The sequence below is a fragment of the Uranotaenia lowii genome, chromosome 3, assembly GCF_029784155.1.
Source record: "Uranotaenia lowii strain MFRU-FL chromosome 3, ASM2978415v1, whole genome shotgun sequence".
Taxonomy (NCBI): Eukaryota; Metazoa; Arthropoda; class Insecta; order Diptera; family Culicidae; genus Uranotaenia; species Uranotaenia lowii.
This window is the reverse complement of record NC_073693.1, coordinates 332,075,678-332,097,675: the sequence shown is the minus strand read 5'-3', so window position 1 is coordinate 332,097,675 and position 21,998 is coordinate 332,075,678. Positions and strand designations below refer to the sequence as shown.

Genomic DNA, 21,998 nt, shown 5'->3' with positions numbered 1-21,998 from the left:
TCAATCGAATGGGAACATACAGTTGAAGGTCCTGGTTTCTTAGTCCATGGGGTCTCACACTACGAAGAATAGCTTCCAGTAGCGTAGGGCAATCGATTCGCGACGTCAGTAGATCGGTGACGAAAGAAGCTCGTGTTGCCTTTCTTCGGGCTTGAAGAGTATCCATGTCTATGAGACGACATTGATATTCGTAGCTTAGCATGTGGACGGGTCTTGCTAGTTAAGGTGTCTGAGGGCATAACGCAAAAAGCGCCTCTGGATAGCCTCGAGCCGCCAGTTACCGTTCTGGTAGTAGGGACACCAGACAGCTGATGCGTATTCGAGGATGGATCGAACTATGCTGCAATAAAAGCACTTCAGGTAGTACACGTTCTTGAATTCCTTGGCCACTCGAACATATCGACGACGTATTTTCTTCGTATCCAGCTTACGGTCCATTATTACGCCCAAATCATTGATGTGGTCCACCCGCGCAATGGACTCATCTCCTAAGAAGTACTCCACGCAAAGAGGCTGCCGTTTTCGAGATAAACTGATGACTGCACATTTACTGCAATTCAGAGGCAGGCAGTTGATGTCGCCCCACTGTGCGGAAAGATTGAACTGGTTTTGCAGAAAATCCATGTCGTCCTGACCGTTTGGTGTAGAACAGTTTTAGATCATCATTACAAAGATTCGGACCGTCGAGGAGTGAGAGCACAGCGTTAAAATAGATTAAGAAGATAATCGGTCCTAGGTAACTACCTTGAGGGGAGGAGGGAGGAAACTGGCTGGAGAGAGTGTCTCCAGTGCGAACTGTCAATTTACGTCCAGTTAGGTGACTGAAGAACCAGCCAACTAAAGGATCGCAGAATCCTAAGCGCCCAAGCTTACCAATAGCGATATCGTGGTTCACCTTATCAAACGCTGCTGACAAATCGGTATAAATGGCGTCAATTTGAGACTTAGTAGACAAACTTTCGGTGTAGACAGACATAGGAGGTGAAGGTCCACAGGTTAGTTGTCGTGGAGCGTTTGGGCATAAAACCGTGCTGATCGATTGAAAATTTGGCATACAGTACGAGAAAATCGGATCCATGACGACTAATTCGAATAGTCTGGAGATTGCACATATGCAGAAATTCCTCTATAGTTGTAGAGTAGATCCCCTTTTTTATGGATCGGAAACATGTAAACTTCCTTTCAAAGTGATGGTTTTTTTACAAGATTGAAATTTAACTTCAAACCATACCAGCCGAGTGTTTGCTGCCGTGAATGTGTTCGTCCCGATAAAACCACCTTGGGCTTCGTGTACCAGATGTGCCCCTTGATTTCACCCTATGATACTACATCATGGGGTAGGCTGTGCTCATGCACTTCTACATCTCACCCTTTTACTTTTCCTCTTTCTCAATTTTGGTCTTTCTCTTTATCATCTTTCGCCTTTGCCTCTTTCGCCAACTTAAGACTAGTACGGAAGACCCCGAGACGTGTGCCGGTTAAGTAACGGTTTCATAGTAACTGACGCCCGTCACAGCATCCACTACCCCGGGGATCTCGAAACGTGTGCCGGTTAGGTAACGCTTTAAAAGTAACTCGCGCCCCTCACAGCAAGCACTCCAGCAGGATTTCTAACCACCAAGGCATGGCCGATTGAGAAACTTCCAAGCTAGGATCCCGTCACGACCATCCTGAATGGTATCTCCGCTTCCTTTTGCTGCAGGAAAGATCGTAGCTGAGTACATGAGACCTTTTAAGTCCCACCACACGTAGGAGTCCAGATTAGGGTTATACCGCGCCCTAAGATTGCGTCGCTTTTGAATTGTAGTGTCATACGAGGCCCAAGACCTTCCATTAGCTTGTCAAATTTGGTTGACTATCTCGCTCTCTCCGTTCATCATCTTTCCTGATTCTTATCAGATCGGGCATGATTTGCGAGATTTTGTCAACTAAAGCACGCCACGACTGTTCGTCGCGACACATTTTACTCACAATGTTTTCAGTGTTTAAATTTTGAAGTTGTTGACGCCTTGAAATGAACTGGGGCAGACAAAGATAGCATGTTCTGCCGATTCCTCCGTATCTACGCATTCCGGGCAATAAGGCGAGCTGATAAGCTTAAACCGATGAAGGCATTGCTCCTGCCACTTGAGCATTGACGCTGCTCGTTGAATTTTACGCACTCCTCAAACAGCTCATGCTTTGTAACACTCCATATCCTCCGCCAGTCCGCCAGAGTTATGTCGATGGGAATCATGCCCGCGATGACAAAAGCTGCATCTGCTGGTATGGTCCTGTATGCACAAGAAACTCACATGGCTATCAGCCGATGTGTGCTCCGTAATTTGGATCTGTTGCGCTCTACCTCTATCGCGGAGCTCCAGGCCGCTCCTCCGTATCGTAGTTTCGACAGTGCTACGCTCGCAAGGAGACGTCTCTTGCTAATCCAGACCAATGAACCTATGACTTTCGATGCACTTTCACAACAGTATTTGACATGCGCACCAAAACTTAAGCGATTGTCGACCATTACTCCAAGGTATTTCAGCTGCTGTTTCGAAGAAGTCGTGTGCCCTCCAACAGTAATCTGAAGCTATCTTAAGTTTAACTCCCTCCACCCAGATTCCAACCCTTTCTACGGACACCGTTGCAAGGTCTTCTACCTCCTCGATTGTTTCGCCGGTGATCATGAGCACGATATCGTCAGCAAACCCGACTATCTGCACGCCTGCTGGTAGTTTCAGCGTTAACACCTCATTATACATGGAATTCCAAAGCACAGGTCCGAGTATGGAACCCTGTGGAACACCCGCTGTGATGGGTAAGTGGTTCTGTCAAGAGAAGCTTGAAAGATGAGTCTCACAGGAGTCAGTAAAACACTCATTAATCGTTTTAAAAAGGTAGAAGGTAGAAAGGGAGTTTTTGAACTGTGCCGCTGCTTTAGATATAACCGCATCCTCTACTACAATCGTGCCCATGCAGAAGCCGAGTGGCGAAACATTCCTAACCGCACTCTCCACATGTTCTGCGGATGTTGAAGCAGTAGCAAAGGTACTCGAGAATTTTTGAGCAAAGAGAGCACTGATTCCGCAATCAGAGTTTCTAGTGTTGCCACCCCGAAACATTTGATTTGGAATACCAGGTTCATTCCGCTGACTTTTGACATGCTTCCAGAACGATTTTGGGTTGGACTTGAGGTTAAGTTGTACTCAGAAAAAATACTTCCGGTAACAACGCTTACTAGCTTTTTTATAAGCGGAGTTCAGTCTTCGATATACATCCTTAGTGTGGGAGGATTTGAGCTTATGGGATTTCTAAGAGCACATCTCTTCGCCGTCTTCAGTCGACGCAGTTCTTTCGTAAACCAGTGAGTCCGCAAATTCCCGGAAGTCGTGCGCTTTGGCACGTGGCGGTCGTAATTTAAGATATGCGAAAAGGTTTCGGCCGCAGCATTGGGATTCAATAGATCGGAGTTAAGATTCCCAGGCGATGGTGACCAGGATATGGGAGATAACATCGAAATCCGCTTTCTTGAAGTCGAGAGAGAAATGTGCTGATTTTTCGACAGAAGCATGATATCCAGTGACCTCGAGCGAGACCAGTAAATCTGGGTGATGCTGAACTGCCTTAACGAACGGAGCAGGAGCCAAATCAATGATCGGAACACGTGACGTAAGGTTGCCGTACTCAGGGAGTCTAGCACGATGTTTGAAGGCGCTGAGAATATAGGGAGCACAGGATCCGGGTACAAAAAGCTACCACTTCGAACCGGGCATATTGAAGTCACCAATGACGAGAATATCGTCTTCGGGAGCGCAGAGAGAGCTCACTTTGGATATGCAGCGAGAAAAAGATTCCGCCCGGGCGACATCTCGCGTGCGATCAGGAGGCAGGTACAGCACGCATACGTAGTTTCCGGTTGCCAAGATCGATGCGGGTCCACACAAGTTCCAAGTCGTGCCAGGAGTCATCGTCAATGAGCAGTGCATGGACATTGGATTTAACAGCAATTAAAACTCCACCTCCAGTGTTCTTCTTGCTGTTACGGGGAATGCGGTCACAACGAAAAACAACGTAATCTGGTCCAAATATCTGCTGGCTGTAGCAAAAATTCAAAATTTGTATGGGATATGTTAATAATTGCTTATAGCTTCTTTAATTTATCTTCGCACGGTCACACATAGGTCATTGGAGTCTTCGTCTTCAAAAAAAGCCCTACAAATTGTATATTGGCGTGAACTACAAATTTAAAGGAGTGCGATGATACAGAATCCACATCAATTCTCGAAAATTTGTTGCCCCTTTTTTAAATTCAAAACAATTTAAAAACGCACAAGCAGCATAATTGAATATTCAAACCAAAAGTACTTCAACTTACCGTTTGCTGTGAGTATTACTCCAACGAATTTAATATCCAGAATTATAGCAAGCATTCATCTGTAAAGACCAAACAAACATAAGCTAATAAATCGATTGACAGTAATTAAGATAGCTAAAACAGTCATATTTCAAAACAGTATAAAAAAAAGCAGCCAATTGTAGCCGCCTGAAAATTAACCAAAACATTCACACTTCTGTGAATATCTATCCTAAGTTTTAAGAAGAATTTCGACCCACAGCGAATTAAACTGATGAAACCACTTAACACAAGGCGGATTGAATTTAAAAAAAATACAATCAAATCAAAGACATGAAAACCTACAAAGTGTCTTAGCAGCCGACCGTGGCCTAGAGGATAGCGTTCTAGTCTTCCAAGCCAGAGGTCATGAGTTCGAACCCCGGTATCGGCATACATAATACACTTTCTGGGGGCGCAGGTTTTAGTATTTGTAAGATGCTAACCATCTTATTCTTGAAAGATAAACGTCTTAGAGTTAAGTAAATTAGATCTCTTCAAAGATACATGAAGTTTCACTGAGATCTTATATGTGTGTGTTCGTCTTATACCCTTTTTCAAACATTATTCAGATTTTACATAGATTATATAACAAAGGTCTTTTTCACAGGTCAACTTCAGCAAAAAGCGACGAAACCGGATGCGAAATGACGAGGCAGCCATCATTGCCTTATCCCGATCCCGGTCGCAAAATCTGGCCGCACATCCGCTAGCCGACCAGGACGCCGTGGTAATCTACGATGAGCGGACGGCTCTGTAAACCTGCAACCTTCCATCTATTTAACACATAGATTGTTCATATTTCCGTATAAATTAATGTTTTTTTCCGTTTCCAGTTATTAGTTACAAAGTTTGTTATTTTTGTATAGAAATTTTCCCTGGTGATAAATTAAGCTTAAATTTGAGGTTATAAAACTAATATAACTATCTTTTCAAATTTATTTCCTGATAAGCATGGCCTAAGTTGAGTGGAACAGGTAAATGTGAAGTTTACCAGTTTTAACACACTTTTCCCCTATGTTCTAAAAAAATATTATCGGAGGAAGTTCTAATGTCCAGACATATGAAACCTCGATACTCAGCCGAAAATAAAACTTTTTCATTAAATATTTTTGGCTTTTTCGGTCTTTTTAGTATATCAAACAACTTTGTTTTGAAATACCTGACGTTTCGACCAGTTTTGGTGGTCTTTTTCAAGGGAATTATCAACAGACTGATAATTCCCTCGAAAAAGACCACCAAAACTGGTCGAGACGTCGGGTATTTCAAAACAAAGTTGTTTGATATACTAAAAAGACCGAAATAGCTAAAAATATTTAATGAACAAAATCCGGTCTTTACATAAAATAAAACTTCCTAGATCGAGAAAAACTGATTCGTTAGTCGTTAACTAGCCACCCTCAAATCATTATCACTAAAAACCGAGAGAAAGTGAGCGTTGTTATTTATACAAATCCCGAAAACTTGGATAAATTTCGATACCAAGAGAATACCGTTTACAAAGACTGATAGATTTCCCAATTGTAAAATAGAAGATATAAAGAATTCTTATTCCATCACCTGTGGGGAAGCTCAAACAAATAGAAATAATTCTTCACATTTCACACTAACAGAGTACTAATATGTGATTAAAACACAGAGCGGCGAAAGCATTATTAAGTAAAACCCCCGGAAATGAATCAATGTTTTAAAAATCCACGCAACAAAGAATCTACATCACTAAAATAGAAAATCATCCCTCAGAGCCGTATTGTCAGTCAGACGTGACCTTAAACCAAGACGTTAGAAAAAACGAATAAATTAAATTTCCTTTCCGAAAACTTCTTAGAAAAAACAAAATTTCGATGTTCGCGAATTTAATATGTATCCATTTCAATAAACATATAAATCGTACTTTTGCCTACGGCGCGTATCGCATTCAGTAGAGTCAATCGCATTAGGAAATTTAATGTTTAAGAAAAAAAACACGCTTCCCCTTTAGTGAAAAATGTAGGCAAAATTTTTGAAAAACAAAAATCGTTAACCTTCATTTCGCATTAGGACAACTTTGCCTAAATCAATATTTTCCAAATATGTTTTATTTCTAGTCACGTGTAGGCATAATCATCATCATTGTTTTAAATGTTAGTCATATTATATAGAATCAACCAGTGAGCCAAAGCGAAAATCTCAATAAACTTTATGTGTTTTGAAAATATATGAAGAAAAAAAAATCAACCCCGATAAGAAGCGAATTCTCAAACTTATTAAACGTTCTATTAAGGGTTAAGTCGGAATAATTGAATGATCTTTTAGTTGAGTAAGAACACTTAAAATAATAACTAGGGATAGTTGTAAGTTTGGCGCATTGGATCGTGTTAAATTTGAAAGGACATCGACGGATTAGGGGGGAGAAAATGAGAAAAACCATATCTAGAAGATACTGTTGAATTGTTTTAAAAACAGCTTTCGATAGAAGATGGAGGCAACAACCCGATATGCGAATGGTTAAAGTGGAACAGGAAATGTGAGAAGAGAAATATTTGAAGAAGAAAATGTAAAACAATCATGGAAATAAAAGTCATGCGAATTGATCAAAACGTCTTGACTCTGAATTTACTTAAACAATCTCCGATAATACCTTGACCAATTTGAATTATTCGAAAATGTTATGAAACTAAGAATATACAAATTCAATAAAAATATATTGCAGTTTCATTTGGTTTTAACACTGATTGCATTTTCTAAGTTTGTTTGTTTGTAGGACTTTCGTATCTGGAGTATGGACTTTGCTCAACTAGATGATCCCTGATTGCAACCTTTCTTTCAACTTCCCGTTCTATTCTCCTGGAAGTGTTCTATTTTTCTGGAAAATGTCGGCGATGTTGAGAAGACTTCCCACCCCAAGCAACCAAAAGTCGCGGACTTTCTTAAACATGGCACTCTTAAGTTTACAATTGACTGAAAAAAGAATTTTCGCGACTTCTATGTACCTATAAAAGTTACTCTGGAACTTCCAGCACCTTTTGAAAGGTAGCAATACTGAATACGGAACTTCTCAGCGCTTTCCATGCGACATTTTTCAAGAAGGATCCAAACCTTCGCAAAGCTTTATCTAATGAACTGTTCTAGAACCATCTGAGTAGCGCAAAGAACTTGTTTGCAACTTTAAAGAGCCATGTCAGAAATTTCTGTCAAATATCTGTCCAAAATTTTTTTTTATTGTTTTAATGAGAAAAATTCTTTAAAAAACAACAATCAAGAACAAACAAAACAACTGATATTTTTTTTAAATTTGTTTTCTACATATATCAGTGCGATCAGGTTGTCAGAGTGATCTGACAACTGGATATTTTTAGCGGATGATATATAGATATTCCCTTAAAGGCTGTATAGCATTCTTTACAAACACCGTAACGAACTTCCAAGTTCGTTTAAGAACTTAAATTTTGGGCTGAATAAAATTCTCTGGGAACTCAGATTGGAGCTGATTAAGCTTCTATGAAACCGTTTAATTGAAATACACGTGTGGTTAAATAAACGTGTGACAGTGGAATGAATTTATTTTCTTATTTTACAACTAGGCACGGATTACTAAGATTACATAATGAATTCTACGCCTCCTACACTCCTCCCTAATCCGTGACGCCTACAAGTCCACAAAATCGCTCCTGCTTCTGGACAGCTTAAGGCTTCGTGAACCCATCAGCCGGTTGATCCGTCGTCGGGATGTACCTCACCTTCACCGCTCCTTCCTTCAGAATCTCGTGCACGAAGTGGTAACGAATGCTCACGTGCTTCGTTCAGGGGTTGTACGCTCCGTTTCCAGCGATGCTGATTGCTCCTTGGTTGTCGCAATGAATCGCTGATCGCTGAATCGCTGATTGCTCCTTGGTTGTCGCAATGGTTCCTACTCGAAAATCTGCGACCGCAAGTTCGTCCACCACATGGCCTCTTGGATGGTTCAAGACAGAGCCATGTACTCCGCCTCACAAGATGACAGGGCGACAGTCGGCTGCTTCTTGACGTTCCACGAAATGGCTCCTCCCTGCATCGTGAACACGTAGCCAGTCGTCGACCTCCGGTTGTCCGGATCTCCTCCCCAATCGGCATCGCTAAAACCGACCAGCTCAGATGATCAACGCTTACTGTACTCCAGCTTCTTCGTTGTAGTACCCTTCAAGTAGCGGATGATTTTCTTGACTGCTTCCCAGTGCTGTCGTCCTGGATTCGAACAAAATTGACTCACTGCATTGACCGCATAGGAAATGTTCGGGCGAGTTACTTGAGCTGCGAACGACAGACATCCCACCGCTTCTTTAAATGGCACCTTCTTCATTTCAGCTTCTTCTTCCGGACCGTTGGGACCCATGGACTTGCCCAACCTCACGCTCGGATCTGCTGGAATGGGCACCGGTTTCGCAACTGCCAATCACCTCGACTGGATAATCTCCTCGACGTATGCTTGTTGATCGAGCTAGAGCTTTCCCTCTCCTCGATCCCTTGTAATTCGGACACCTAGACAGTACTTGGCCTCACCGAGATCCTTCAACTTGAACTGCTCGCACAAGTACGACCTCCGGTTGTCCGGATCTCCTCCCCAATCGGCATCGCTAAAACCGACCAGCTCAGATGATCAACGCTTGCTGTACTCCAGCTTCTTCGTTGTAGTACCCTTCAAGTAGCGTATGATTTTCTTGACTGCTTCCCAGTGCTGTCGTCCTGGATTCGAACAAAATTGACTCACTGCATTGACCGCATAGGAAATTTTCGGGCGAGTTACTTGAGCTGCGAACGACAGACATCTCACCGCTTCTTTAAATGGCACCTTCTTCATTTCAGCTTCTTCTTGAACTGCTCGCACAAGTACGCCTTCAGCTTCTGCTTCAACTGCCGGTCGTTGGTGAAGATCAAGAAATCGTCAACGTAGATTGTGACGAACATTAACTTTTCCTCACGCACCATCCAGTACAGGCAAGGATCGACTGAAGAACGATTCTGTCCGAACCTCTGCAGTACATCATCCAGCTGAGCATTCCAAACACGGCTTGACTGCTTCAAGCCGTACAGTGCCTGCTTCAGCCGGCAAACCTTGCCACTCCGGTTCTCCACACCCTGCGGCTGCACCTTGTATATTTCCTCGTCCTTCAGCTCGCCCTGTAGAAACGCCGTCACGGCGTCCATCTGATCGATGTCCAGATCGTAAAGCACCGCCAGCGCCATGAGGTATCGGACCGTCGCGTACAGCACGACGGGGGAATACACCTCATCGTAATCCAGACCTGGCCTCTGGGAACAGCCCTTGGCTACGAGACGAGCCTTGTACCGCTGAACAACTCCATCGGGTCCACGCTTCGTTTTGAAAACCCACTTGTTCCGTATAGCTTTCCGCCCCTCGGGCAGATCGGTCAGCACCCACGTCTCGTTTACGCTCAACGACTTGAACTATTCTTCCATGGCTCGAACCCAATGCTCTCTGTCGTACCGACACAGAACCTCGTCGTAGGTAGTTGGATCGTCCATCTGCTTCGCATCTTCAGCCGTCTCGGGTGGCAACTTAGGGGAAACACTTTTACCAGAAAAGGATCCATAGCTAACGAAATCAGAATACTGGCCTGGATACCTGCGCTCCCGACCGCTGCGCCTCAACCCTTGCTCATTAGCTGGTCTTTGAATTTGCGGTGGGAGCGCATTTTCGGCAGATTCGGCACCGCCACCAGCAACTTCATTTCCAGCATTATCGATGCCAGGAAGGATAACGGCATCCCCCGGTTGTCGTGCGTCTGGACCAGCACAACCAACGCCTGACTCGAAGATCTCCTCAAATTTCAGTTCGAAGAATTCAACGGGTTTCGCATCACACGCTGCGCATGCGTTCGTCACTCTTGAACCAACACTTTCAAGTGACGAAGATTCGGTTTCTTGCCAGACCACGCCTCTTCCGACGTCTTATTGTCCAAACACCTCGTCGGACATCGGTTGACGAGATAAGCGGCCGTCGCGACTGCCTCTGCCCAGTACTCCTTACCAAGCTTCGCATCGTTCAGCATGCAGCGTGCTTTCTCCACCAGTGCCAGTGTACGGTTCATCCTCTCCGCGTCGCCGTTTTGCTGCGGCGTGTATGGACAAGTAGTTTGATGCCGGATACCCTCACGCTCCAGAACCTTTCGGAAGCCTCGGTTTGCGTACTCCGTCCCGTTGTCGGTACGCATCCTGCGTACCTTCATCTTCTTGCCGCTTTGTCGCTCAGCATTGGCCTTGAACTTCTGGAAAGCCTCAAGCGCCTGGTTTTTGCGTTCGAAAAAATAGACCACGACCTTCTTGCTCGCATCGTCGACAAACGTTGCAAAATAACGGCTGCCTCACAGGGCCCACAGAGATCGGAGTGTACCAACTCCAACAGCTCCGTGGCTCTTGATTCGCTGCTCGGAAACGAAAATCGTGCCTGCTTCCCTTTGAGACACGACTCACAATCAACGATCGTTTCAGTTTGGAACTCCATACCGTTGGCCATTCGCTTCAATTTCTTCAAGCTGCTCTCATTCAAATGGCCTGAACGTATGTGCCTAAACGTATGTGTAATTGTCCCTTCCACGCAGCTTCTCAATGGGAGGCAACGCAACGGAACTCCTGCCGACTCGAACGCTTCCTGCTCCGATCGTACCGCTTCCGCCGGGTGCTTCTTTTCTGGAAGACTGCTGATGAGGACCATCTCCTAGGACTTGATGTGTCCTTTCCGATTGCCGTGTTCGTTCAGGGCTTCGAGTGGTCATGCTTCAATCTTGATGTGACCAAAGAAAATTACTGTCTGGGGTACCTGGGCCCATTACCAATTGAAATACACGTGTGGTTAAATTAACGTGTGACAGTGGAATGAATTTATTTTCTTATTTTACAACTAGGCACGGATTACTAAGATTACATAATTAATTCTACGCCTCCAACACGTTTTGAAGAGAATTCTGGTTGCTTGGGTTATGTCTAATGCCGCAATCCGTTCCCGTGGGGGTGGTACAGTAGTATGGCGTTTAGTACCCAAGTTTCTTGCAGCAGAACTTCATCAATGTCGTTGTTACACAGGAACTTGTAAAGTAATTATCAATTCTGTTTCCCTGACATTTTTGTAGATAATTGATCAGTTTGTTTATTTTGTCGGCCACTTCAATCAGCTGAAATGCAGCATAAACAGAACTGTTGGTTGTTTTGATTCCTTGGACAATCTAGCTGTAAATGCATCGTAGCGAACAAATCCAGTTGTAGCATCCCGAATCATCCACGAAGAATCTTTACATCTGTAAGGTCTAATACTCAGGGCGGCTCGCTTAACCAAAAGAAATCGCAGGGAGTTCGAACTATGTCCTCAGGAAAAACCCCAAATATGCACTTCTCGAATATTAATTTTAAATGCCACATCTAATGTTCACTTCAACAAAATGGTTACAGTACCTTCTATGGGTCACATCTTGGTTGTCGGGTTTGAAGATGGCAGAGCTTCGACGAAGGCGACGTTGCTGCTGCTTACCAACTACTCTGTCGCTCTGTCGAGAGCTTGATTGGTCGACCCGAAGGTTCGTAGTTTGGAATCGACCACAACCTTCAAACAATGATCACCCGGATAGTAACAGCTATCCGTGGCGATTGTGACCAAACCAAGGCCGATTCAGGAATTCAGGGTTGAATTCTGTCTCACCAAAGGATTGCTTTTGGCCAAAGACTTAGGGGTCAAGCATTAGTGTTCCGTATCTCAGCGGGATCTAAATGGCGGTTCGGCGCCTCATGGCTCATGGCCAGTGATGGTAAATTTCGCCTGTCACGCTTGACCCGACTAGTTTTGTTTCATCAAACGACTGGCACTGTTCTCAATTGACGGAGCCTCACTAGGGTGAATGTACCCGATCTTGGCCCCTAAGGCATGGTTGACTAGTTTTCCCAAGATTGTAGACTTCCTGTAATGTGCAGCTATAAATATCCTTTGACAAACATGATTGCTTACTAGCCTGGAATGCAGTAAAAATATGACTTGGCTTTGAAACTGTGGATAATTTGAAAAAAATCCTTTCAAACTTTTGGTTGAAATGCTCCATATTGTGGCCTCCGCTCCTAATTGTGGCCCTTTCTGAGTTCCTTAAATTGGCCGTCACGCGCCTCACTAACACATTAACGAGCCATATGAATTCGTTGATAATATGATAGAATGATGCACAGCAATGTATTGCATTGTTTTCAAAAAGTCGGAAGTCAAAAATTTCAAAAAACTTTTAAAATGGATATGCATTCAGAATTATTCTCTTACGTTAAAAAACTCTTCTTGTTAAAATCAGTTTTTTGTTTGTTTGAAATAATGAATGACAGTCACAAATGGATTCCGAACTATTCCATTGTATACCAACCAAGCAAACAAATCGTTCGTCAATTTTTTTTAACATTGAATCGTGATTTCCATTTAAGTTAACACCAAAAAGCGAATGATCATAATTGTTTAATTTCACTTCCATAAATGGAAAACAGACATTTAAAAGGCCTGTGCAAGAAGCAAGGTCAAGCTCAAACTCAAGTAAGTAAATGATTCTTTGAATCATACATATTTAAAATGTCGCCCTTATCAATTTTCTAGCAATCTTATGCGGAAACTCGATTTGCAAAACAAAACAAACTTTTGCTCGCTCCTGCCTGATAGACAAAGGTTGCATCTCACTCGCTCGTTCGGGAACTATAGCCAATGGAAGCGAAAAGCGAAGTCGAAAGATGGGTGAAATTCAAACTGCGTCCCACTCGCACTTATGTAAAACCATCACCTAAATTCGGCAGCGCTTTCTTCGTAAGGACAACAAAGCCATCTCCTCCCGCTGATGCACTATGATCCGTAATCCAATAAAAAATTGGTCAAAATTTTATTTTGGAATTTAAAGGAAATTGATAATAATAAAATTTCAAGCTCTTAGTATCATAGTTTTTGTATATTGTGATGGAAATTTGTAAAAAAAAAATACTTAAAATTTACTCAAGTTAAGAGGCTGTTATAATTTGAACTCTGTAACGATTCTCTTAAAAGCGACACAAATGCAGCAAAATGTTCAATATTGAGATCCATGATATCAATTCGAATCCGGATCTTGTTGATTCCTGTGAGGTGAAATTTATTGAGAAGAAAAGTTCTCGAAGCTAACTAATAAAAGGCAGCTCAAATGTACGAGTGTATTGGGTCAAGTTGGAATTGTCGACAGATTGGCCGTGTTTAAATATTTTGACATCAAGTAAAAAGCGTCATAATTCCAAATACCCTTGAGAGATATAAAATGGATTTCGACCAAACATACATTCATGATATTTTCAAGTTATTTCATGCGGTTTATTTATTTTACTTTTGACCGACTTTTTAGTTTTTAGACCATAGTGCGACAACGGCCGACAAACGTCTGCCTGCTGCCGGCTGCCTGCTGATGCCGTTTTCACACACACATACATATGTACCCGGTAAAAGTTGCCAAGTATTCGATTTGGTATACCGTTTACTTTGATTTGACTATATTTTAGCGAGTTTAATAAACTTTTACAATGTAATTTCACAACCAAAGTGAATGAAAAATAAACAATTATTTAAGTCAATTATTTTTTAAACATTTTAGCCCGGTTAAGTCCGCCATTTGAAGCTAACAAAAGCATAAAATTTTATCTTTCAAACACATGGTTTTTGATGAAATGCCAACACTGGTGCTTTCGATTAGTGAAATTGCATGCCAAGATTAGGCAAAAAAGTTGTTCATAATTTCTTCAGTCTTTGTTAGAAAATATTCGTTGTTTGGCATAGATTATAATTTTATATTTTTTGCCATGTTTTCCTGTAACCGTGTATATTTTTAGTGATTTTCCTGTAAAGATGTGTGTGATTTAAACCAGTCCGAAAGTTGGCAGATGCACTAGGAAGGTAGGTTCGTTTTGGTTTTTTCCGCGGATCACAATTTTATTTGAAGTTTTGTCATGTGAAAAAAAATTATAACGCAGTTATTAGGATTCAATTGTGAATAACTGATATGCAAAAAGTTAACATATACGATTTTCTTCGATGTTTGATTTTGTCATATTTTTAGGTCTATATCTTGACATGATTATCACTAAGATGCATTTTGGCATGCCAAGATAAGGAGCATGCCAAATTAAGGCTCACTTACCCCGGACAAAGCACGACACCAATCAACATTTCTCCATCATCGACTGGCGAAGCTCCTACACATGGTCAAAATTTCTCCTGAGAGTGACTGGCAAATCTCTTCACACTTCGACCGGCTGCTGACGGCAGGTACAACAAATTGAACGACTTGCTGGCAGAAAGCAACAATAGCAGTAAAAAACTGAAAACGAGCTTGCTGGCAGGAGCAACAATAATAATAAATGCTTTTCTTGTTCCTCTTCGGTCGTCTTCGGCTTGCTGGCAGGAGCAACAATAATAATAAATGCGTTTCTTTTTCGTCATCGGTCGTTTGAATGCGATTGCTTGACTAGGTTATTCTTATAGCTTCAAATGAATGGGGAATGAATGACTGGCAAACGAAGTGACTGGTCGTTAAGGAACAGTCAATTGAGTTAGACGGACCAAGAGGCTTCACAGTCACAGCTTCACGCCTCATGACGATGATATTTGCCAAGCCTGCTCATGGCTCTCTAGTTTTTATCACTTAGATGGATTTTGTGTGCTGGATGTCATGCACTTTATACTTCACAGTGTCGTGGTATTATTGGAAGTGAGCCAGCACCAGGAAGCCGCCTTTGACCGGCCTTGAACCGCGAGTATAGGTCGTTGCTCTCCCATTATGACGGACACGATCACTCCGTCTTCGTCAACTCGTCGGGCGTCGCTACCGATCAAGCAGCGTGGGTTACCGTGGATGGCTCTCTGGTTGTGACGTGTTGAAGCTTCCTGGCTGCATACTGGTGGCTTGTGGCGCTGTCCTCGGGAAGGCTGTATTATTTGGGGAAAACCATCATCCATCATTTTCCGTCACTGCGATATTTAAAAACTACATTTACTCGCGACCAATCACTACAACCTCGATGAAAGTGTTATTCGACGCTTACACATCTTGTCTATCTCTAATGTTCAGACCCTCTGCTTCTAGTGTAGTTCTTTGATAGATTGAAGGGAATCGGAGTTTCCTGATTCAGACGGATCGTTTTTCTGGCTGCTGTTCCACTAAGATTTCTGTTAGTTTCGGTGATTGGAGATCAAACTCTGGTCATCCTCTCCGTGATCTTCTATTAAGGCTAAACGATTGCTTGTGTTAAGAGCTTCTTGTATTGCATTATGGTAGGAAATGTTTATCATTTGCTCAACCCTACGGGAGAAAATTGCACAAATTTTCGGTTTTATGCGAGGTTGTAATTCATATCATCTTTCTGCGCAATTCAAGTGTTTTATTGTCGATGTGCATTTTTTCTCCCTTTTTCCGCTCTCCCCAAAGCATAGCAGGATCTTATTGGTGAAAAAGTTCGATGGAAATGAACTTCTCCACCAATAAGATCCTGCTATGCTTTGGGGAGAGCGAAAATACAAAGGATGTACTCTTTGTGGGGATACGTTTTTTAAAGTTCGGTAGATGATGCGTGGTTGGTTTAGATTTCGGATCGAAATCTGCCGTGGTAAGAGTAAGTTCACTGGTGTTTGGAAAAAGTTTTAGAAATTTTGACATTTTGAAAATTTTACCATGCAAAAATGTTTTCAAGATCTTTGGGCGTTATATTTTTTTACAGCACTGTTTCTATTTCAGCCGTATGTTATAGAAATATTACTGTTTTTGCCACACAGCATGCGAAACTACAACACGTGTTGTTAAAAAACTTGAAGGCCACAGATCTTGAAAATGTTTTTGCATGGCAAAATTTTCAAATGTGCAAAAAGTGATAAAATTTCTACCACTTTTTCCCAACACCAGTGAACATGCTCTTACTGTGTGGTATTATCATTACAATTGTATATCGCAGTCAAATAAAAGAATGCACAAAAACTCAGCTTTTAATAAAAAAGTTAATAAACCCGTGATTCTGTTGTACACGGAAAATAAAAAAAAGGTAAAATTTACCTTTTTGCGAGGTGAATTTTTTCCACCCCTCTTTCGAGGTAAATTTTACCTTTTTTTCATTCACCTAGCAAAAAGGTAAATTATACCTTTTTTCAATTCACCTAGCAAAAAGGTATATTTTACCTTTTTCGCATTCACCTAGCAAAATAGTAAATAATACCGTTTTTCCATTCACTGATTTAAAAGGTAAATGCTGGTTGGTTTGATTGGTTTCTTCAATAAGAATTAAAAAAATACAAAATTCTATCAAAAATTATATTTATTGGAGATAAATAGGGACTGGTAATTCGGCTTCGCGTTCTTCCGAGCCGCCATGGCCGCTGAATACTCCTGCGTTGTGTACATTCATGACCTCCTCTGTTCGGCTAATCCGGTCAGGTTCGGCTTTTCCGGCTGGAGGATGACGTGGAATACACCTATAAGCTCTATGGGTCGATCTGAAACAAAAGCAATGTATTATGACGAGAACCAGCACAACTAAATGATATCTAAGAAAACACTTACCATTCTATTCCGATTTTCACATATTATGCACAAAGCAAAACTTGTTCCTGAATGACAAAACAGCTTAACCTCAATAAACGGGTTTGGCGAATAGTCACTTTTTTTCGAGAAGAATTGTACCGTTTTGTTAAGCTCAATCCAGGCCAACTTCACCTCGCTACGATGTAAGGTTTACCTTATTTGGATTTACCTTTTTTTCTAGGTGAATTATACTTTTTTATTCAACTCAATTCAGGTGAACTTCACCTCGCTACGAGGTAAGATTTACCTTTTTTGGATTCACTTTTTTCCTCGGTGAATTGTACCTTTTTTCCAACCTCGATTCAGGTAAATTTTACCTCGCTGTGAGGTGAGTTTCACCTTGAAGAGGTAGAAGCTACCTTTTTGGCTTTCACGATCGTTTACCTTGGCTATCTCGGTAAATTTTACCTTTTTATTATTTTCCGTGTACGATGGAAGAAACAGAATGTACACGCTATTTTTTTTAAACTCAAAATTAAGTAGTTTTGGTTCAAAACAGCACTTCGGTGGCATCCCTCAACTTTGAGTTTGACTGGGCAATAGCAAAACTAAGTTCTGATAGGCAACTCAATACTAAGTTCGGCAGCCGAACTCGAATTTATCCTTTTTTTTTCTAGGGTAGCTTATTTTCAGGGAATTAAAGGATGGTTCAAATTTGTTGTACCCGGATGTTGCTGTTCCGGTACATTGCATTGCAATTACAGAGCGGTGGAATGTTTTGACACTCCCGGTCAAAGAAAACTTCCGGATGTTACTTCCCACGGGAAGTAAACAACATCCGGAAGTTTCCGGACATTCCAAGCCGCTCACCATATGATTACAATGACGGACAGAATTTTACGCTGACACGGTGAACATGCATTCCATTATGAAGTTCCTTCATAGTCTTCCGGTAGTTGTTCCGGAACGACAAAATTTGCGACGTGTTCGTTGGTTGCTGTTCCGGTTCGGACTGAACTCGCTAAGTGTTTTCAGTCCAACAAAGAGAGTTCAATTTTTAGTTCATAATGTCGAACTCAGCTTTGATCCTTCGCCGAAGGAAAAAAAAAGGGATCAATTTTGAGTTCGCAGTTCGAACTCTGTTTTGATCCATCGCAAGGAGGAAAAAGGGTACTTAACTTTAAGTTCATAGAATCGAACTATGTTTTGAACCTCGGTCATACTTAATTTTGAGTTAAAAAAAAAGAGCGTGTATGTATCTCAATCATTTGAATGCTGTCTTGCAATTTGCTTCAGTGTAAACTGGCCCCGGTATAGTCTTTTTCATTTGAAAAGTTTTGTTTACTATTTTGACATTTCTCGCGATGTTTACAATTTTTTGCAGAAAATTTGCAACCTTCCGTAAAACATCGCAAACATTTGTCGTGAATCGCGGCATGTTGACTAATTTCTGAAAAAAAGTTTCTCAAACCCATTTCCGTCTCGAAGTAAGCTTCCAAATCAACCCGGTGAACCACCTCTCGGATCTCTCAAACTACAGCTCCGGCAGCAATGGTATTCTACTTCACCAGCAATGTTGTGGAACCACCGGTGACCCTCTTCATGGGTCTCGATAAGTATGAAAGTGGGTGAAAGCCGGTTTTTAGAAAAATATGTGGATTTTTGAATTGTTGTTTTCCTGTTTGTCGTTTCAGATGAAGAGTTAATAAAGTGGGGTTGGCCGGAGGATGTCTGGTTCCATGTGGATAAGGTTTCATCGGCCCACGTGTATCTTCGACTGCAACAGGTATGTTTTGTGAGTCATTTATAACAAATTCATGAGCTAAGAAAAACTCCGTTTTTCAGGGGCAAACGTTGGACGACATTCCATCGACTGTCTTAGAAGATGCCTGTCAGCTCGTAAAAGCAAACAGCATCCAGGGCAATAAGATGAACAATATTGACATCGTTTACACTATGTGGGATAATCTGAAGAAAACGCCGGCCATGGAAGTGGGTCAGGTTTCGTTCCACCGGGACAAGGACGTACGGAAGATGCGAGTTGAGAAACGTTGCAACGAGATTGTCAACCGCCTCAATAAAACCAAGCGAGAGGAACATCCGGATTTCCGGACCGAGCGAGAGCAACGAGACGCCGAAGAGCGGGCCGATAAAAAGCGCTCGGCTCGGGAGGTTCGGGACAAGGAAAAGGAAGACGAACGCAAACGGAAAGAGGAAGCGGAACTGCGCAGCTACAACTCGCTGATGAAGTCCGAAAACATGACTAGCAACTACGACGCAGGGAACGATTCGGATGAATTTATGTAACCTGGATTGGAATCATCCTAATAAATTATTTTATGTTACCTTTTGGGTTTTACGTGGTATCCGAATTCCTTTTTCGATCTGTTAGTCAGTTAGTTGATTTGACTCGATGACAACATTTACGGCAGCTAAAGCTTCAACTATCCATTTAGGCACTTTTCCATCCGGGTATCGTTGCTTCATGTAAGATTGTATGAAGTTTGGGAATGTATTCGATTTTATACTTTCCCTCATGTCTGACATCAGTTTTAGCTAGAATGTCATAAGTCTATTAGTTATTTTACTATTTTACAATTAGACAATTATCCAAATTACCTGGAATGCGACATTATGAATGCTTATGATACTGCAGGCAACTGGCTCGACTGTCACAATATGATGCAGATACGATCTACTGTAAGTTTTACAGGTGGAACAATCACAATTTTCATCAATAGGTCGCATATCAGTTTTGTAAGTTGTCTGTTTCAAATTTAACTGACCCTCGCGGACTAAAGCACATCCAAAACGAGCTGTGCGAGTTGGGAATACACAATCGAACATATCAATTCCCAGTGCCACACAAACCACCAAATCAGGCGCAAATCCAACGCCCATCAAATACCGAGGTTTGTCTTCCGGTAGCAAATCCGTACAAAGATGCACCGTGCGCCAAAATTCATCTTTGCTTTCTCCACCACTTAATCCACCCACAGCAAAGCCTCGTGTGCTACGCTTAGTCAACTCAGCTGCACACTGCCTTCGCAAATCCGGTTGCAGTCCTCCTTGCACAATTGGAAAAATACTTTGCTTGTCGTTTCGCTTGTGGGCCGCTATGCTTCGATCCAACCAGCGAATTGTCCTGAAAGTAGTCCATACAATTTCAATTCCCAAAAATATCAAACAAAATCCTCACCTATGCATAGCTTCCTCAACTCTCGGCCCGGTGGTCGTTGTTTTGACCACATCATCCAGTTGCATCATGATATCGGCCCCGATCGCGTTCTGAATCTCCATTGAACGTTCAGGCGTAAGCATTGATTCGCTCTGATCGAAGGGACTCTGAAATTTGACACCCTCCTCCGTTATTTCCGCCAGCTGCAGCAGCGAAACCATCTGGAAGCCACCGGAATCGGTTAGCAAAGCTCGCGGCCATCCCATGAATTCATGCAGCCCACCAGCTTTCTCCAGGATCTCCGTCCCAGGTCGCATCCCCAGATGATAGGTGTTACCCAACATGATCTGACAATTCAGAGCCAGAATCTGGTCCGGCAGCAATCCTTTAAGGGTTCCCTAAAACAAAACAAAAACCTATAAATCGGTTCCTTTAAAATTAAATGACCCCTTAAAAACTCACCTGCGTCCCGACCGGCATAAACACCGGTGTGTCCACATCGCTGTGCTTCAGGGACATCACTCCAACTCGCGCCTTAGTTGTGGAGCATTTGGCCGTCACCCGATAGCGAAGCGGTGAAACTGGTTCGTTATTTGTGGCCATTTCACAATGGTGATGTGGTCTCTGGGGCAGGTTCACCGGAAACCGATGGCCAATACCGATGCTAAATACTGGACGACAAATAACTTTCCCGAGTGTGTTCATGAAACCGGCACACGCATTTTTGGCGATGTTTTTCAAACGCGCAGCGCACGCACCTGCTCGAAAAAGTGGCGCAATGTATTTTGGAATGCAAGAAGGTCAAACATGTTCACCTGAACATATTCAAACCAAATTGGAATTTAATACTATTGAGTTGTTTTTGACATTTCTCACGCACATTAACTGGCGTCCCACTGGCGTGTACGGATAAGAACGGGACAATTAACCTCCCAAAATTCCAGTGCAGAAATCGAGCAGCCAGCCGACAAACACGGTCGTTTTTGAGGTTAATGTTCCCAAAATGAAAAAGTTTTAGTGAAACACCCTGAATTGTGACACGAATACTACTAGCGGCAAATAGGACTATAGTTTTAAACAAAATATACTATGGGCGATGGGCGCGCTCGCAGTCCCGGTATACGATTTCTCGTGTGTTAAACAGAGAGAGAAATAGCCTTCACTCCAATTTCACTCCGATTAGCTGTCATTTTTATGGAAATCTGTGTAAGAGTAAAGAGCAGGCTTTATTCTTTTTAGCAGGCCCAATCCCAATCCAGCCCATACAAATTCTATTTCTGCGGGTTTCATATTTGAAATTTGACAGTTGAAACCTGTTTTTGTTTGAAGTTAACTTCAACAAATCTAGTTCTGTAAAACGCACATCAAAGAAAAAGAAGGAATGATTTACCTTAAAAACTAAAGTCCTTGACTCGACCCAGTATCAAAACTATGGCGTCGAAATCAAAACAGCCCAAAAAATTAGGGGTGCACAAGATTTTAAAACCGAATAAATCATCAAATTTCAAAAGTTGATAAAAATGTTCCAAATTTGTAAGATATCATTGTCCAAATTTGAAAATTGTAAAAATCATACAACGAATCAATGATGGTATTCAAATCAACTAAAAAGAAATTGATCAAATTATTAAAACTGGGAAACTAGAATTGATAAAACTCAAAACTTAACCAGATTGATAAAATTGAAAAAAAAAAATTGACAAAATTGATAAAATTGACTAAATTGGAAAATTTACAAAAATTTACAAATTTTAAACCGTTGAACAAAATTGAAAAAAAAAATCGAAAAAATTGACAAAATTGAGATAATTGAAAGACGAACCAGCCCTAGGCTGAAAGTCTCTATAATGAAGAAAAAAAAATCAAAAAATGACAACATTGACTAAATTGACCAAATTGACAAAATTGACAATATAAACAAAATAAA

The 21,998-nt window shown here is 41.8% G+C and overlaps 3 protein-coding genes across 5 annotated transcripts in view; 2 read left to right on the top strand and 1 right to left on the bottom strand.

The window, feature by feature from the left end:
- LOC129755110 (putative mediator of RNA polymerase II transcription subunit 26) overlaps positions 1-6,085 on the top strand; it is an 87,173-nt gene extending 81,088 nt beyond the window's left edge. For all 3 annotated transcript variants that reach the window (XM_055751440.1, XM_055751439.1, XM_055751438.1), the window contains one exon: positions 4,986-6,085. In XM_055751440.1, the coding sequence (XP_055607415.1) occupies positions 4,986-5,135 (150 nt within the window). In that variant the 3' untranslated portion in view covers positions 5,136-6,085. The remainder of the gene's footprint in view (positions 1-4,985) is intronic.
- Positions 6,086-18,299: 12,214 nt separating this feature from the next.
- LOC129754626 (coiled-coil domain-containing protein 25-like) lies at positions 18,300-19,238 on the top strand. Its single transcript, XM_055750790.1, has 3 exons — positions 18,300-18,517; positions 18,588-18,679; positions 18,739-19,238. Exons 1-3 carry the CDS (start codon positions 18,445-18,447, stop codon positions 19,198-19,200), a joined length of 627 nt encoding a protein of 208 aa, XP_055606765.1. The 5' UTR covers positions 18,300-18,444; the 3' UTR covers positions 19,201-19,238.
- LOC129754625 (queuine tRNA-ribosyltransferase catalytic subunit-like) lies at positions 19,207-20,824 on the bottom strand. The gene is made up of 4 exons (XM_055750789.1): positions 20,534-20,824; positions 20,093-20,469; positions 19,513-20,038; positions 19,207-19,449 (listed from the first exon to the last, which is right to left on the bottom strand). The coding sequence occupies exons 1-4, from the start codon at positions 20,774-20,776 to the stop codon at positions 19,282-19,284; spliced, it is 1,314 nt and encodes a 437-aa protein (XP_055606764.1). The 5' UTR covers positions 20,777-20,824; the 3' UTR covers positions 19,207-19,281.
- Positions 20,825-21,998: the final 1,174 nt, after the last annotated feature.

Coding starts and splice junctions, on each gene's coding strand:
- LOC129754625 (XM_055750789.1), bottom strand. CDS start 20,776: ATGAACACACTCGGGAAAGTTATTTGTCGTCCAGTATTTAGCATCGGT. Junction 20,039..20,092: donor GTTGAGGAAGCTATGCATAG/GTGAGGATTTTG, acceptor GACTACTTTCAG/GACAATTCGCTGGTTGGATC. Junction 19,450..19,512: donor TTCATAATGTCGCATTCCAG/GTAATTTGGATA, acceptor ATGACATTCTAG/CTAAAACTGATGTCAGACAT.
- LOC129754626 (XM_055750790.1), top strand. CDS start 18,445: ATGGTATTCTACTTCACCAGCAATGTTGTGGAACCACCGGTGACCCTC. Junction 18,518..18,587: donor GGGTCTCGATAAGTATGAAA/GTGGGTGAAAGC, acceptor TTGTCGTTTCAG/ATGAAGAGTTAATAAAGTGG. Junction 18,680..18,738: donor TGTATCTTCGACTGCAACAG/GTATGTTTTGTG, acceptor TCCGTTTTTCAG/GGGCAAACGTTGGACGACAT.